The sequence below is a fragment of the Betta splendens genome, chromosome 19 (genome assembly GCF_900634795.4).
Source record: "Betta splendens chromosome 19, fBetSpl5.4, whole genome shotgun sequence".
Classification (NCBI taxonomy): Eukaryota; Metazoa; Chordata; class Actinopteri; order Anabantiformes; family Osphronemidae; genus Betta; species Betta splendens.
This window is the reverse complement of record NC_040898.2, coordinates 11,175,650-11,188,767: the sequence shown is the minus strand read 5'-3', so window position 1 is coordinate 11,188,767 and position 13,118 is coordinate 11,175,650. Positions and strand designations below refer to the sequence as shown.

General features: G+C 41.8%; 2 protein-coding genes across 5 annotated transcripts; one reads left to right on the top strand and one right to left on the bottom strand.

Moving 5' to 3' along the window:
* The first annotated feature begins 360 nt into the window (after positions 1 to 360).
* rbp4 (retinol binding protein 4, plasma) lies at positions 361 to 1,793 on the top strand. Its single transcript, XM_029135110.1, is given in 7 exon segments — positions 361 to 518; positions 688 to 812; positions 894 to 1,030; positions 1,120 to 1,226; positions 1,326 to 1,441; positions 1,443 to 1,545; positions 1,762 to 1,793. Coding segments are annotated over 6 exon segments (597 nt in total). The 5' UTR covers positions 361 to 518; positions 688 to 710.
* A 1,193-nt stretch (positions 1,794 to 2,986) lies between these two features.
* Positions 2,987 to 10,836, bottom strand: cep55l (centrosomal protein 55 like). Of its 4 annotated transcripts, none has more exons than XM_029134684.3 (12): positions 10,676 to 10,836; positions 10,205 to 10,408; positions 10,010 to 10,117; positions 9,185 to 9,340; positions 7,058 to 7,114; positions 6,716 to 6,839; positions 6,444 to 6,595; positions 5,886 to 6,079; positions 5,506 to 5,629; positions 5,322 to 5,393; positions 4,919 to 5,044; positions 2,987 to 4,793 (listed from the first exon to the last, which is right to left on the bottom strand). In XM_029134684.3, the coding sequence occupies exons 2-12, from the start codon at positions 10,391 to 10,393 to the stop codon at positions 4,596 to 4,598; spliced, it is 1,500 nt and encodes a 499-aa protein (XP_028990517.1). In that variant the 5' UTR covers positions 10,394 to 10,408; positions 10,676 to 10,836; the 3' UTR covers positions 2,987 to 4,595. The 4 variants fall into 4 exon arrangements, with proteins under 4 accessions (XP_028990517.1, XP_028990518.1, XP_055360459.1 ...); XM_029134685.3 differs by having other exon boundaries at positions 6,444 to 6,589; XM_055504484.1 differs by having other exon boundaries at positions 7,058 to 7,111.
* Positions 10,837 to 13,118: the final 2,282 nt, after the last annotated feature.

The following is a 13,118-nucleotide window of genomic DNA, read 5'->3' as shown; positions in this document are numbered from 1 at the left end:
ATGCGGGTCTCAGGCCCCCTGTTTAACTGTTTTCACACTGATTACTTTTTGTTGAGCGTGGACTTGATGACTACGTCATGTCTTTACACAAACACTCTAGAAATCAGCTACGCCACCGCCTCAGAGAGTGCGAATCCGCGTGTGGAGGGTGCATTCGTATCTGAACATGCATTGTATAGCTCCTTCCCCAGATGGCTTTCTTGGCTTTCCCTGTGTTTGCTTTCATAAGACAGAGCAAGCCTCTGCAGTTCCGAGAGGAAAACACATTTTTGGGGTGGGGGGGTGGAGTGGTGGGGGGAGTACGGAGGGGGGGTGGTTGGCCAAATGTGCAGCACAGACAAATCAATAGGACCAGAACCTGCAGTTATGCAAATGTCTGTCCAATGGAAAGCAAGCTGTGGTGAAAGCAACGGAGCTTCAGGTCTCCAGAAGACATTGTGTAATAGCGGTGGACTGTATATAAGGTGAAGCCCTGCCAGAAAAGCAAAGGCTGCGCACACGTCTTTCTGTACACCAAGGTACGCGTTGGATTTTCCATTTAATCTGCTCGTCTTTGATTTATTGGCCCGCGGTGTGGTTTAATGGACTTTTTTTTACACTCTGGTGAACTTGACATGTACGGGAACGAACTGTGTGGCAGACGTTGCATCACCCCTCTAACGATCTATGCCTCCTTGTGTGTTTCAGTGTTTTTCCTGCTCTGAGGTACAATGCTGCGCTTCCTCGTGGCCCTTTCGCTGCTGGCTCTGTCCTGGGCCCAGGACTGCCAGGTGGCCAACTTCCAGACCATGCAGAACTTTGACAAGACAAGGGTAAGTCGCAAGCTGCATCCGCATGTCTGCAGAAAGTCCACTCGAACAGCACGGCCTTCATTGATGCATCCTGTCTTATAGTATGCTGGGACCTGGTACGCTGTTGGAAAGAAGGACCCAGAAGGTTTGTTCTTAATTGACAACATCAAGGCCCAGTTTACTGTGGAAGAGGACGGCAAAATGACCGCAAAGGCAGTCGGCAAAGTCAACATCCTGAAGTAGGCTCCTTACTTATTTAAATGTTTGTGGGTCCCAGCCTCCATTTTCCTCCATTTTAATAACGGCCTCCTCCTACTCTGACCTTTAGCAACTGGGAGATGTGCGCTGAAATGTTCGGCACCTTCGAGGACACCGAGGACCCATCCAAGTTCAAGATGAAGTACTGGGGAATTGCATCCTACCTGCAGTCTGGAAGTTAGTTTTCCTAATATAAAATGCAGCTATTTATGACCTAAACCAAATGCTAAAGGCCCAGAATCACCCCTTGCCTTTTTCTCCCCTCGCCGTGTTCAGATGACGACCACTGGGTCATCGACACCGACTACGACAACTACGCCGTCCACTACTCCTGCAGACTGCTGGACAGCGACGGCACTTGCATCGACAGCTACTCTCTAATATTCTCCTCTCTCCCGTCACCCCGGCGGCCTGAGGCCGGAGGACCAGCCCATCGTCACCCAGAGGAAGAACGAGCTCTGCCTGCTGGGCAAATACAGACGCGTCGACCACACTGGTGAGCCGGGTTCAACAAATGACTTATTGATCGGTGCTTCTTGTGAGTCAACGTTCGATAAGGTGAAAGGTCGAGTGAATGTTTAACAGAGTTATATAAGGCCTCGCGATCACTCACGTACAACAAAGAACTTTCACCCCTTCCACTTTTCTGCGTTTTCCCCGTTTTAAGCTCATGTCTATATTATTATTAACCAGATTCTTTTTGCATTTGCAGGCTTCTGTCCAAACAACGGATTTCTACAGTGACGCTGCTTCGAGGCCCCCAACCGTGGGACTGCGTGCACCCCTGCTGGTCCTGGGCTGAATCCCACCACAGCTCTCTCCTCTTAGTCTCCTGTTCCGTGTGTCTGTCTTAATAATCTCCTTCAAAAATAAACTGCACATGATTTGACTGCGAATGAAAAGGGAAGATGACTGATGGTGGTGACGATTCCTAAATTGCTCTAAGTTCTTCAAGGAGAATCTTGGCTTTTCAACGAATTACTCTTGATTTCAGGAGCTTGTTAGTGCGATGGGAACCGGTAGAACTTGATCTCAGGCTCGAGAGAAAAGTACAGAGCAGATGAGTGAAAACACCTTCTGAAACTTGTCACGACAATGTGAAGTGATACCGAGCTCTCAGCCAAAAACACTGTTTAGCAGAAACCCAGGTCTTCGTATCACTAGCTTTACTTTGTAGCGAGAAAGTAGATGTGGTTGCATAAGTTCATCAAGTCCTGAGCTCTACAGAAATAGTAGTTTGGGTGCTTCATTGTATAATGTATACATTCAGTTTTTCAAATAAAATGTTCAGACTGTGTCGGCTTACTTGAAATTAACATTAATATGTCTATATCTAGATAAAAAAATAAATGTGATGTAACCTATGAAATAAACTCTTGCATCTGAGGAAAGAAAAAAATAAAGTGTGAAATAAGGAAGCAACTACATCCTAGCATAAAGTGAGAAGGTGTTAACAATGTTACTGTTCATCTAAATCTGTAATAACTACCAGCTGAGTGGAAGAGGCTCCGGCCCAGCAGACAGATGGGGTTAATCCCTGGCAGAAGGGCCACCCACTAAGACAGATGTATCAGAAATAGTAAGTAGACAACACTTTCACTCATTCAGTGAAACTTTACTTCTGTTTTCTACACGGATAATTTAAGATTAGATTCAAAATTATAGTCTGCATGCTACATCAGTTATCAGGGTAATTAAATGCCTTTATCATCAATTTGCAATGAACGAACCAGAGGTGAGGCTGCAGGTTCAACGCCATTTCCACACTCCTTACTCTTCCTCAGCTGATCACAAGGTTCCACGAGAGACAGGTCAGATCGGCACAAATGTCTGATCATAAAGTGCTTTTGTAAGTTTAACACATTCGTTCCAATGACTGAGCAAAGGTTTTAAGCACCGGTGGCCTGTAGTTACACAAAAGGACACAGAACTAGGAGTTGTGAGGTGATTTCCATCTTTATTGCACATTTTGTACAGTACAGTGTATGGGAGAAAAAAAAAACCTCTGACACGCATGATTATGAATGAAACAAATGAGCTAAACTTCAAAAGTTGGTTGTAATACTGGCTCTGATTTCAAAAGGAACAGTCTAAATAAAAACCTAGACTCTGTCTTAAGTCTATCTTGGCACATTGGCTGTAGGAATGAAGGCACCTTAACCACTTTTCCCCTACTGAGAGGACCTTTACTAATCTCCTGCCTTAAATAGTTTAGCACAAGGAATTAACTCATGCAATCTCATTCCAGCTTTACAGGCCTGATGGATTGAAATGTCAAGGTGGAGATGGTAGTGAGCTGCACTCAAACAGCAAAGAGCCGACAGACAACCTGACACCAAGTGACCAATTAAACTCCCCCACACAGTATGTTTATGTTCTAAGTGTATGTGAGGTTAGAGAAAGCTCTGGTAACAACCACGTGGTTACGTGAGGTTTATCTAACAGGGGTCCTATAGGTCCCAATAGCCCAAACATAGCAAGATAATGAGGAAACCTTTGTTAACAATTATGAGAAACTCTTCATTATTGTCACAATGGAAAAAGATCATTGATTTATATGGGTAATTTATCTTTCTCCAGAACAACACAAACGTATGATCAATATTCAGGACCAGAGGAAAACGTTAACACAAAACCAGAGAACGCATCGATTGTGGAACCTCGGAGTGCGTTTTCCCAGCCAGCTTATCAATGGAACACATTAGGCCGGTTTGTAAACGCTTACACAAAATAACAATGAAAAAACATTCAGCAATGATACACACTAAACACGGAGGAAAATAAAATCTTTCATGGTTGGAAGAGACAGTAACTCGCATTTAACAACCCGGGAATAAATAATTTAATAAAAGATACACAATAGAAAAAATAAAAACCTATAACTATACTGAAGCACAAAAGCAGGAAGAATCACCGTAAAAACTAAAGAGCTTGTCAGATTAAAAAGAACTGGAAGTTCATACAGAAGTGATTTTGCTTGTATTCCCCCTTGATTCCCTTTATACAACTATTCTTCATTTCTCTTATGTTTGGCTGGAATAATCCAGCATTTAGACTTCTAATGAATGAAACATTTTAGAAGTAAACATGATATTTGTTTGTATCCAGTGACGGTTCGTCAGCAGTAGCTGTGCTTTAAGTGTTTAGAAGCTTTGCAGTTGTTATCAGCTGTTCGGATGTGATAATAAAAACAAGCTGCCGGGAGTGCTGTGTTTTGTAAAATGGGCGTTTTTAGATTTGCAGATTTACAAATCGCCTATAACGCTCTGTTTATAGCATTCAGAGGCACACATTGTTTAGAAGCAGTGCGGAGTTTATGTTTTCTGTACGGATCTTATGATCTAGTCCAGTGGTTCCAAACCTTATGTTATGACCAATAAAATACCAATGTTTCCCATTTACCCACGGTCACACTCTGAAAACCAGGTTAACCAAATAGTCTTTTTTCTTTTGCATGGATTAAAATTGTTTTTCCTTCCCGCTGCCCTGGGGTGAGGACAGGTCCGAACACGGAGGCTAAAAACCATTGATCTAGACTCTGTTACCTTAGGCGAAGCAGTAGTCGATGTGCACCAGCAGCTCCCTGTGGCGGCTGGTAGGATAGGGGGCATGGCATTTAGGGCACTCCAGGAAACTTTCATCCAAGACACTGGTGACTTTTGATGGGGATGTTTGATGTATTGGGTCATCAATAGTAAGACGCTCAAAGTCAAGCTTATTGTAGGAGCCGGTGCTGGACAGTTTCTGAAACACAAAACCTTGCTTTAGATATTATCTGAATGTTCTGATTATGCAAAGGGGGATACATATGATTGCCTGAAGTGGTACGTCCCTCTCCAGTTGTACTTGTGAGGCACAGAATCACTTACAGCAGATTCCAGATTAGCAATCTGATCACGGGCCTTGCGAAGCTCCTTCAGCACCTTGTGTAACTGGTGCTGCATGCTCTGACGATCCAGCCGTTCATTCTCAAAGTCCTTGGCAGACAGCTGGATCTTAGCAAAGGGAGAAATATAGAAAAAGATGAGCGCTAGGAACTACTTGTGCTTGAAAGCACTTACAATTATAATACTATAATGACAGCTGATGGATCATCGCAATATGACATCCCATTGAAGGTTTTTGGTTGCACTCACACACAAACAAGTGCCAGTGTGTGGATTTTCCACCCTCCCTGTTCAGGATTAAGATTTTTTGCTATTGGATACACATTTTGCTCGTGCGTACTGTAACTGATGGACCACTTTGTGTAAAGTGCATGCAAAGTGGTACCTGCTGCTCCAGAGCTGCAATCCTTCTCTGTTCTTCATTTTGGTGCACGAGGGACTTCTGCAGCATGTTCACCTGTGAAGTCCATATTTCCAGTGAGTCACATAGCAAAATAAATAAATAGTTTTGTAGTCAAATAAAGGCATGTGTCTCTTTTAAAGAAGTAACCTACAGTAAAAGACATTACCTGCAGTTGCAGACCAGCAGATATCTTCCTCTCCTCCTCCAGCCTGATCTCCATATTGTCCAGTTCGGCTCGCATTCTGTCTGCGCGTTCAGAAGACGCCTTTCTCTCCTCACACACTGCATGTCTGAACGCAGTGTTTACGCAACCCACACATTAAAATGAATCCCTTTACTTGTATATTACTCAAATTGAATTAAAAGGTTTATTCGAAAACGTGTTCATGTCTTCAAATCTTAGCATAGCAGGAAATGTGTGCAAGGTTGTCCTATTTTTGACATGAGCTGTGGACCAACTAATAGACCTAAGGATGCAGTTTTTTTTGGCTATTTGTCCCAGTTAGCTCAGATATTTCTAACAGGTCTCTGCAGGCCCGGTTTTACCTGTTGCCCAGTCGCTCGTCCTGCAGCTGCATCTTGGCCTGCTCCAGCTCCCTGCTCTTCTCGTCGTACCTCCTGAGGAAGGATGACAGCTCGTTGCACTTATCTTCATACCTCCTCTGCAGTACTGAAGTCTCCTCCTGGAGCCTGATGACCTGCTCTTTCTGAGACTGCAGCTCAGCCTTAGCCTTTAAGGTCTACAGAGTTAAAAGAAAGCACACAGTTCAGAACAATGAATACGTCTCCCCTGTTCCTTCCTCCGGTGGAGTTCTACAGATCAGTTATACAGATGTCTGAATCACAGGAATGTGGACTTTTAATGGGGTCAGGCCAGTTGCCTGCCGATCCAGTGCTGAACCAATCTACTAAATGTTATTCAATTTGTACATTTAATAAGGAAGCTGTACGGCACAGCAGAAATGTGAGCAGCACTGGCCCCAAAATGTAGAAACTACGAATTAATTAGTGAGTTAATCTGTATTAGGCAGAAGTGTGAAGCCTTGGACCTGGGAAGGAACTCGCTGAAATAAATCAGCCAAAAGGAGACCATGCTTCATTTACCTGTTCCTGCTGCACTTTGAGCTCCTGTTGTGTTTTGGCGACCTGATCTTTTTGGCTCTCCAGGTCTTTCTGCACCCTCGACACCATCTGGTCGTATTGACTCTTCAGCTGAGCATCATTTTCTGGCACTGGAGTGTTGGCAGGAGCTGAAACTGGACCAGTTTATAAACAAAACAGACAGCATTGTGCTACTGTAGGTCTTAAATTACTCAGTATTATCAGGTATTCCCAATATAATTCCCTTTAATTCCTGTACTAATTGCATTTCTCACCATCTACACCAGCCTCCTTTTTGGTTTGCTGCTGCTCCAGCTCCTGTAAACGGGCAATGATGGACTGGACGTAGGCCTCTCTCTGCTGGTCGTACACCAGCCACTGCTGGTTCTTGTTAAGAGCCTGTTGGCGAAAGGCACAGCATTTATACGAGCACTGCATTCTGGGCTTTTTAGCATCTATTGCTGCTCATGAATGAATGTTGAACTCCTGTGTGAGGCTGTGCTGCTGGACAAATTCAACTAAACTATAGAAAATGCCCCTTGGCCAGACATGTCATTTACAGATCTTACAAAGCATAATAGCATTAGCACCTAAGCGAAACATTTTATTAAACTCACATCTTTTAGTTGATCTTGTACTAATGCAAGGTCTGCAGGAGGCATGGGTCCATTCTGCTGAGAGAAACACACATTCCAAAAGTGAAAATGAATGCAAAATAATACTAAGCTTCACGGCAATTGGGAACTTGACATCAATACAAAAGTAAAGTTGCTCTAAATAAAAATAATGGATCCCTTTTGAAGTGCATCATGTTCTTTTCTGTTTATTACCAGGTTTCTGGGTAAGATCTCAGCACACACTACAAGCAGTTGGGTTGCCACAGGCTTAAAAATCTCTGCTAGGTTTCCTGGTTTGAGATATTATTTTATTAAAGTGAGAATACACTGGAGCCAGTGTTTATTTTTATTCAACTTTTTTTTTTTTTTTTAACTGAAACTTAGCTGCACAATGTGGAACACCAAGCCTAGGGCATTGGCATCATCCCTAAAAGACAGTCAGTCATCCCATAATTCTGTCACAGGTCTACAAGTCTGATGCCACTCAACGCCTAAGCTCAAGCAAATCCTTCACAGCACTGTCACAACAGTCAGCATCTAAAAGATCATCTGTGTGCTACGGCTCTGTGAACTCTTACACAACCAGACAAGCATCATGGACCTGTCAAGTTTTGCCAGATAAATTTAAACATACGCCCAATAAGCTGGCAAAGAGCGAAGCCAAGGGCACGCACAGCGCAGACCATTTCTGGAAAATCACCGTGAAGCCACAATTCACAAGAAGACATAATACATGATTATTAAGAAAGTCAGCATGCGAGGAAAGCTGAAATGAATATCAAAAGTATTTTTATGTCAGAAGAATTGAAGAAAAGTCAGTCCTTTCTGCAAGCTAGTGACCTTTCTAACACAAACAAGAGAAAAGCTGCTTCTCTCTCGCAACCTCCACTCTGTTTTATTTCATTCTTCTGTCTCAGGAATCTAACACAAAGATCTAACCAAAGGGAGTTTTTTGTTTTCAACAACTGTCTATTTATGTTTTTACTTTTCCACGGCTTGCCATGATATCTTGTCTATAATGCTTCAAGTCTTCATCAGGGATTTTGCCACAGATGCAAAGGAGAATCTTGATGACTGCTCTCTGAGTGTAGTCAGGCCCTGCTGTGCTCAAAGCATCAAAGGGCTGGCCAGGAATTAGTGCTGCCTTTTGATGAGGAATAAAAGCCTTGGAGTGTGAGGGAACTCAGTGGTTACTACAAATCCACCCCGTGCTCTATACTGGCTGAGGCAATGAAATTTATTAGGTTCTGCAGACCAAGTGTAAAATTTAACTTATTCACCATTAACAAAACTGTGTTGTTTTAATGTTAAATGATTATTTCCTATATGGGTATTGAGGGAATAACAACAACTGCAGCTCGTGTGTTTACCTTTGAACGGTTTCATAATGAACCTGCACCAGATAGAAGCTAATTCCAGCAACTTGGAAAAAACAATCAGGTTGTACAGTGCCACCTGGTGGGCAAAGGAACAAGTGCATCTATATTTCTTAGCAACCCTACTTTGATGCAAGAGTGCCATGAGGATTAACACAGTATGTAAAAATCAACATAATATCATAGATACGCTGTAGTCTTAACAAAAGCACAAGTCAGACATTCAAAGAGCTGATAGTGAAAAACAGATTGTTTCATTTGATGCCTGTTTGTCAGAATGAAAATGAAGTAGTCAGTGCAATAGAATTTGGTTTCCAAACGTGTTATAATTGAGCAGACAGATTGCATATCTATTGCACCAGCTCTATAGATAATAACAAATCTTTCATAGACTAAATGTATTAAAATTAAAAAGGGAGAGAATGGGGAAAGCTGTGACAAGATATAATCATAGGCCAGGGGACGTATTTCTGGGGGAGGAATGAAACGCTTACTTTCCAACTCTAACTTTAATAACCATATAGATTTTTCCATTTCTTTGCATTTACCATCAGCCTGCAGAAAACTCATTTATAATATCCTAGACTGAATACTCATTCATTTAACGGGAGTTAGAATAAGGGTAAAATGTAATGTTTGTGCAGGTTGTACAGGTCATCAATAATATGGGTTGTGTGCAAAAGCATAAGCAACCTCCCAAACAGAGCTGAACCGTCTGGCAGGTATAGAGGCTATATGTTTGTTAACCTACCGTCACCTGAGTCTCCAAGGACTGGCATCGAGCAGAAACAGTAGCCAGTTTGTTTTTTAAGTTCTCTGTCTCCTGTGACAAGTTCTGGAACAACACGTCTTTCTGCTGAGCCTCCTTCCTCTGCTGGTCTAGCTGAGCTTGCAGCGAGACTACCACCTGGAATACACAACAACATGAACCAAGCAAAGACTTGACCGGCCTCTGAAACAACCTGCTATTTAACATTCGTGTTCACAGACACATTCTGCAGTTTCTCTTCTCCGGGCAATTGCACATCAACTTTTGTTGATGAAAGTTAATAAAGAAAAAGCCAAGTGTGCCTAAAACACATTATAAATTCACAAAGTCTGGGTAAACAAACAACTTATTTTTAATTTGACATGTACATCCCAGGCTAAGCTAAATTAAAAAGACAACATAAGAGATCTAGCAAGAATATAAAAATAACTCAAGAACACATACAGATTAATCTATAAATGAGAAGTAAACAGCCTACACACTGTGTGATGGCGTCTAAACGTCACAAAGCTGAGCTGCTGTCACAAAGGATATAAACTACCCCCAACCCCAACTGTTTATTTGGCAGCTCAGTGAAAGTGCAGCGTGATTTTTTTTTTTTGAAACCTGTCAGTTTTCTACTGGTGGCAACACATACGATGTGTCTCCACATCACAGATGTGGGTAAAACCCACATGTTGAGCAGAAACCTGCCGCTTCGGGTGATCTATATGTCTACAGAACGGACCGGTGGCCTGATCCACACTGGTTTTGGCTAAAGGTGATTTCTAACCAGACTACTATTGCATCATGTGTACTTGTACATACCTCGCCACCTTTAGCCGACAGCTGCTGTCTCACTGTTTCCAATTCTTGCTCTTTAGCCAATAACTGTTGGTTGTTTCTTTCTCTGAGTGTCTCAAGGGATAGAATCCTCTACAACATACAAGACAAGAAACCATAAAAACACAGCAAATGACAAGAGCCAAAGGACAGTAATTCATTAGGGCAAAACCCTTTTACCTCCAGCAGCTTGTTTTTGTCTGAGTCGGGTGATTTGATGTGTCGTTTGGCCAGTTCATCAATCTTTCTTTTAAGGTGAGCGTTCTCTTTTCTGACTTTCTCCAGCTCAGCCTCAGCTTTGGAGGCAGAGCTGCTGGATTTGAAGCCCAGCTTGCTGACAATGGTCTCCTTAGCCCCTTTAGATGTCATGGCTGCTCGGCTGGGCTGGAGAGATGAAGGATATAGTTACAGTATGTGTCTTGGAAGGTATTTTGTATGTATTTTATCAATAGCTGTAAGAAACAAACATTTGTTTTACAACACACTTCATTGTATTTATACATGTAAATATCGCTGCTACCTTTACATTCACTCCAGGCATTGATTGCTAGCAAAGAAAAAACATTACTAACAGCCCGGTGTCCACTTACTAAATAAACTACAAATAAACACACCACTGACGAATCTGAACGCAAAAAATTTAATACTCACACAAATTTAGAATAAAAGAAGTTATTCAGGAAAGCAGCCTTCTTCCGACAAGACCGTTTACACGTCAAACATTTTCGTTTCCTGGAGTTTGAATTGCGGCGCGCTGACGTCATTTCCGGGACGTGCATAGGGCGTGTTAGTGAATGCACTCAAGGGCGTTTCAGCTTCAGCAGGTGAAATGTTAGGCGGCGTAATAAAGGCAGTTTAGTTTTTTTAAGTTTTGTGTAAGTAACCAAAACTACTATGTGACAAAAGTGTTTTACACGTTTAAATTAATGAGCAAGTTAGATTTTTTTCAAATGAACTAGTGGACGGATCAATATTTCACGACGGGCTGTCCGTTAAGTTAAATGTATCGATAAACTCATCGCTGACAGATCCTTTTATTGTTTCTTAATATTTATTTTTTATTTTAAACTTATTGGAATAAATAAGAAATCAATAGATTTTTAAGTAATCAAGAATTCAACAATTTTTAATTATTTAAAATTTTTGAAAAATTGAATTATTTGAAAGAAGCCTTTTTTTTTATTTGCCTTCGTTTATCCTTCACAATTTTCTTTGGGTGAAGAGATACAAGTGCAATAAGCAGAAAGAATTTCATTTTGATTACCTTTAACAAATACCAAAAAGAAAATACAATTGAAAAGGCTTCGGCAACTGAATACATAAATAGCAGAGTTCAAATATTTACTGAGGCTAGAGATGGAAAAAAAACAGATGAAATGGAGCGGCAAGTTCAGCCAATGGAATAACAGCTGTTTGTGAATTGCTAGTTAAGCTATAAATTATCAAAGCACTGCTATATAGGCAAACCATATGAAAGCCTGTGGAACTTTCCTTTCTCGCAGAACTGGGTCAAAATATTCAATGTTCTGATAGATGTATGGTGCACTGATGGATGTTCGGAATGAAGCTAATCCTCTATAGGGTGACATGTAGAAGAGTGCCTCATGAGACACAGATGAGTTATTCTTGGCTCTCGGCTTCATTTGTTTCTCAAGTTGGGAGACGGGGACTGACTGCCCAGAAGATGTGTCCTGACCAAACATCAAATCCTTCGGGATCCGTACGCAGGGAGAGGCTGCTATTCTTGTGAGCATGGTTATATTTTTAACAAACTTGTTGTGCCACAAACAATCACCCAGTTTCTAACATTGCACTTGTAACTTTTCTAACTGCATATTATATACACTATTATAATACTGGGCTTTTATTCACTGTGGGGATCTAAAAGGTCTAAGGTTTTTATTTGTATGCAATGACAAGATGATGCTGAAAATATTCTATTAGCTTTCACCAGGAGCCAGAGTTTTAGTATTATGGACTTGACTTGATTGGGCATAGATGAAAACTAATACACGAGTGAGTTTTATGCACTGGCTGCATTAGTTATTCTCTTAGTCTCTCTCAGGCTTTGTTCTAATCAATTCATTGTATCAAAGTAACCCCTTTGCAAATGCTTTCCTGAGTTCCTCTGACCTTGCCTCAGGTGCTCATCAGAGGAACAAATTCTTTTCAGTCTGTAAACTAACTAAGAGGCAGTTAATTAGAAGTTCCTGTCAGTGGCCTTGGTGTGAAATGTTGCGCAAATAAAGGCTGGCAATCACAAACAAAGTGCACTTTCATATCTAACATATCATTGCACTGTATTTAGAACTGCACTTCTGATCAGAATAAATGTTGGCTTCAAGGAGTTTTTATGTATTTGTCACACATGTGAGAGAAAATAAGAACGACAACACGCTGGAGATGTTCAAATCAGCGTAAGGTATTAGGTATTAAACCTACAATCTATTCCCACAACTGTAGCTATAAACAATTCTTATGGGATTTAGAGTTATTAAAAACAAATAAACATAACAATTAAGCAAGAAAATAACAGTAAACAATCAAAATAAAACCTACAATTATGAAGTAAAATGACTCTGCTTATCTTCTTTCTGCTGGTTCCTGTGCACAGATGCAGAAGGGGCCTTATAAAATGCGGCTACAGCGGGAAGCTGGTGAAATATCCTTATTTTCCTTGATTCAGGTTTCCTCACCAGGGGTCAGGGAGCAGCCTGGCTCATAGATCAGTCCCCTGATGAGCCACGAGCAACGCGACCACTCTCTCAGCAGAGCTCCCGCTGGCCTGTATCGCTGACTTGCCCCGCTCCTATCACCTGGATGCGGCTCGCTGGTCTGTGAGAGGCACTCGCGTGGAGACCGACTGCACTATGATGGCGGCACGCGCCTCTTTTTTTTCGTTGCAGCGCCAGAGATTCGTTTCCCTGCAGAGAGACATAATGTGTGAGCTCAATCTCCGTGATTAGAGCTGATGGCGTTTTAATGAACACGGAGCCGCTGCAGGTAAACAGTGTGAAGTTCGCGTGTCGTCTTGGATTCTGTAGCATTTTGCATCTACTTTAATAACACAGAGGCCAGATGGTCGTTAACGGTC

Bases quoted from the DNA above. Each gene is read 5' to 3' on its own strand.
- cep55l (XM_029134684.3), bottom strand. From the start codon at position 10,393: ATGACATCTAAAGGGGCTAAGGAGACCATTGTCAGCAAGCTGGGCTTC. The intron at 9,341-10,009 runs GTATGTACAAGT...TGTGTATTCCAG, and splicing joins TGTCGGCTAAAGGTGGCGAG to GTGGTAGTCTCGCTGCAAGC. The intron at 6,080-6,443 runs GTAAATGAAGCA...TTAACTCTGTAG, and splicing joins TCAAAGTGCAGCAGGAACAG to ACCTTAAAGGCTAAGGCTGA.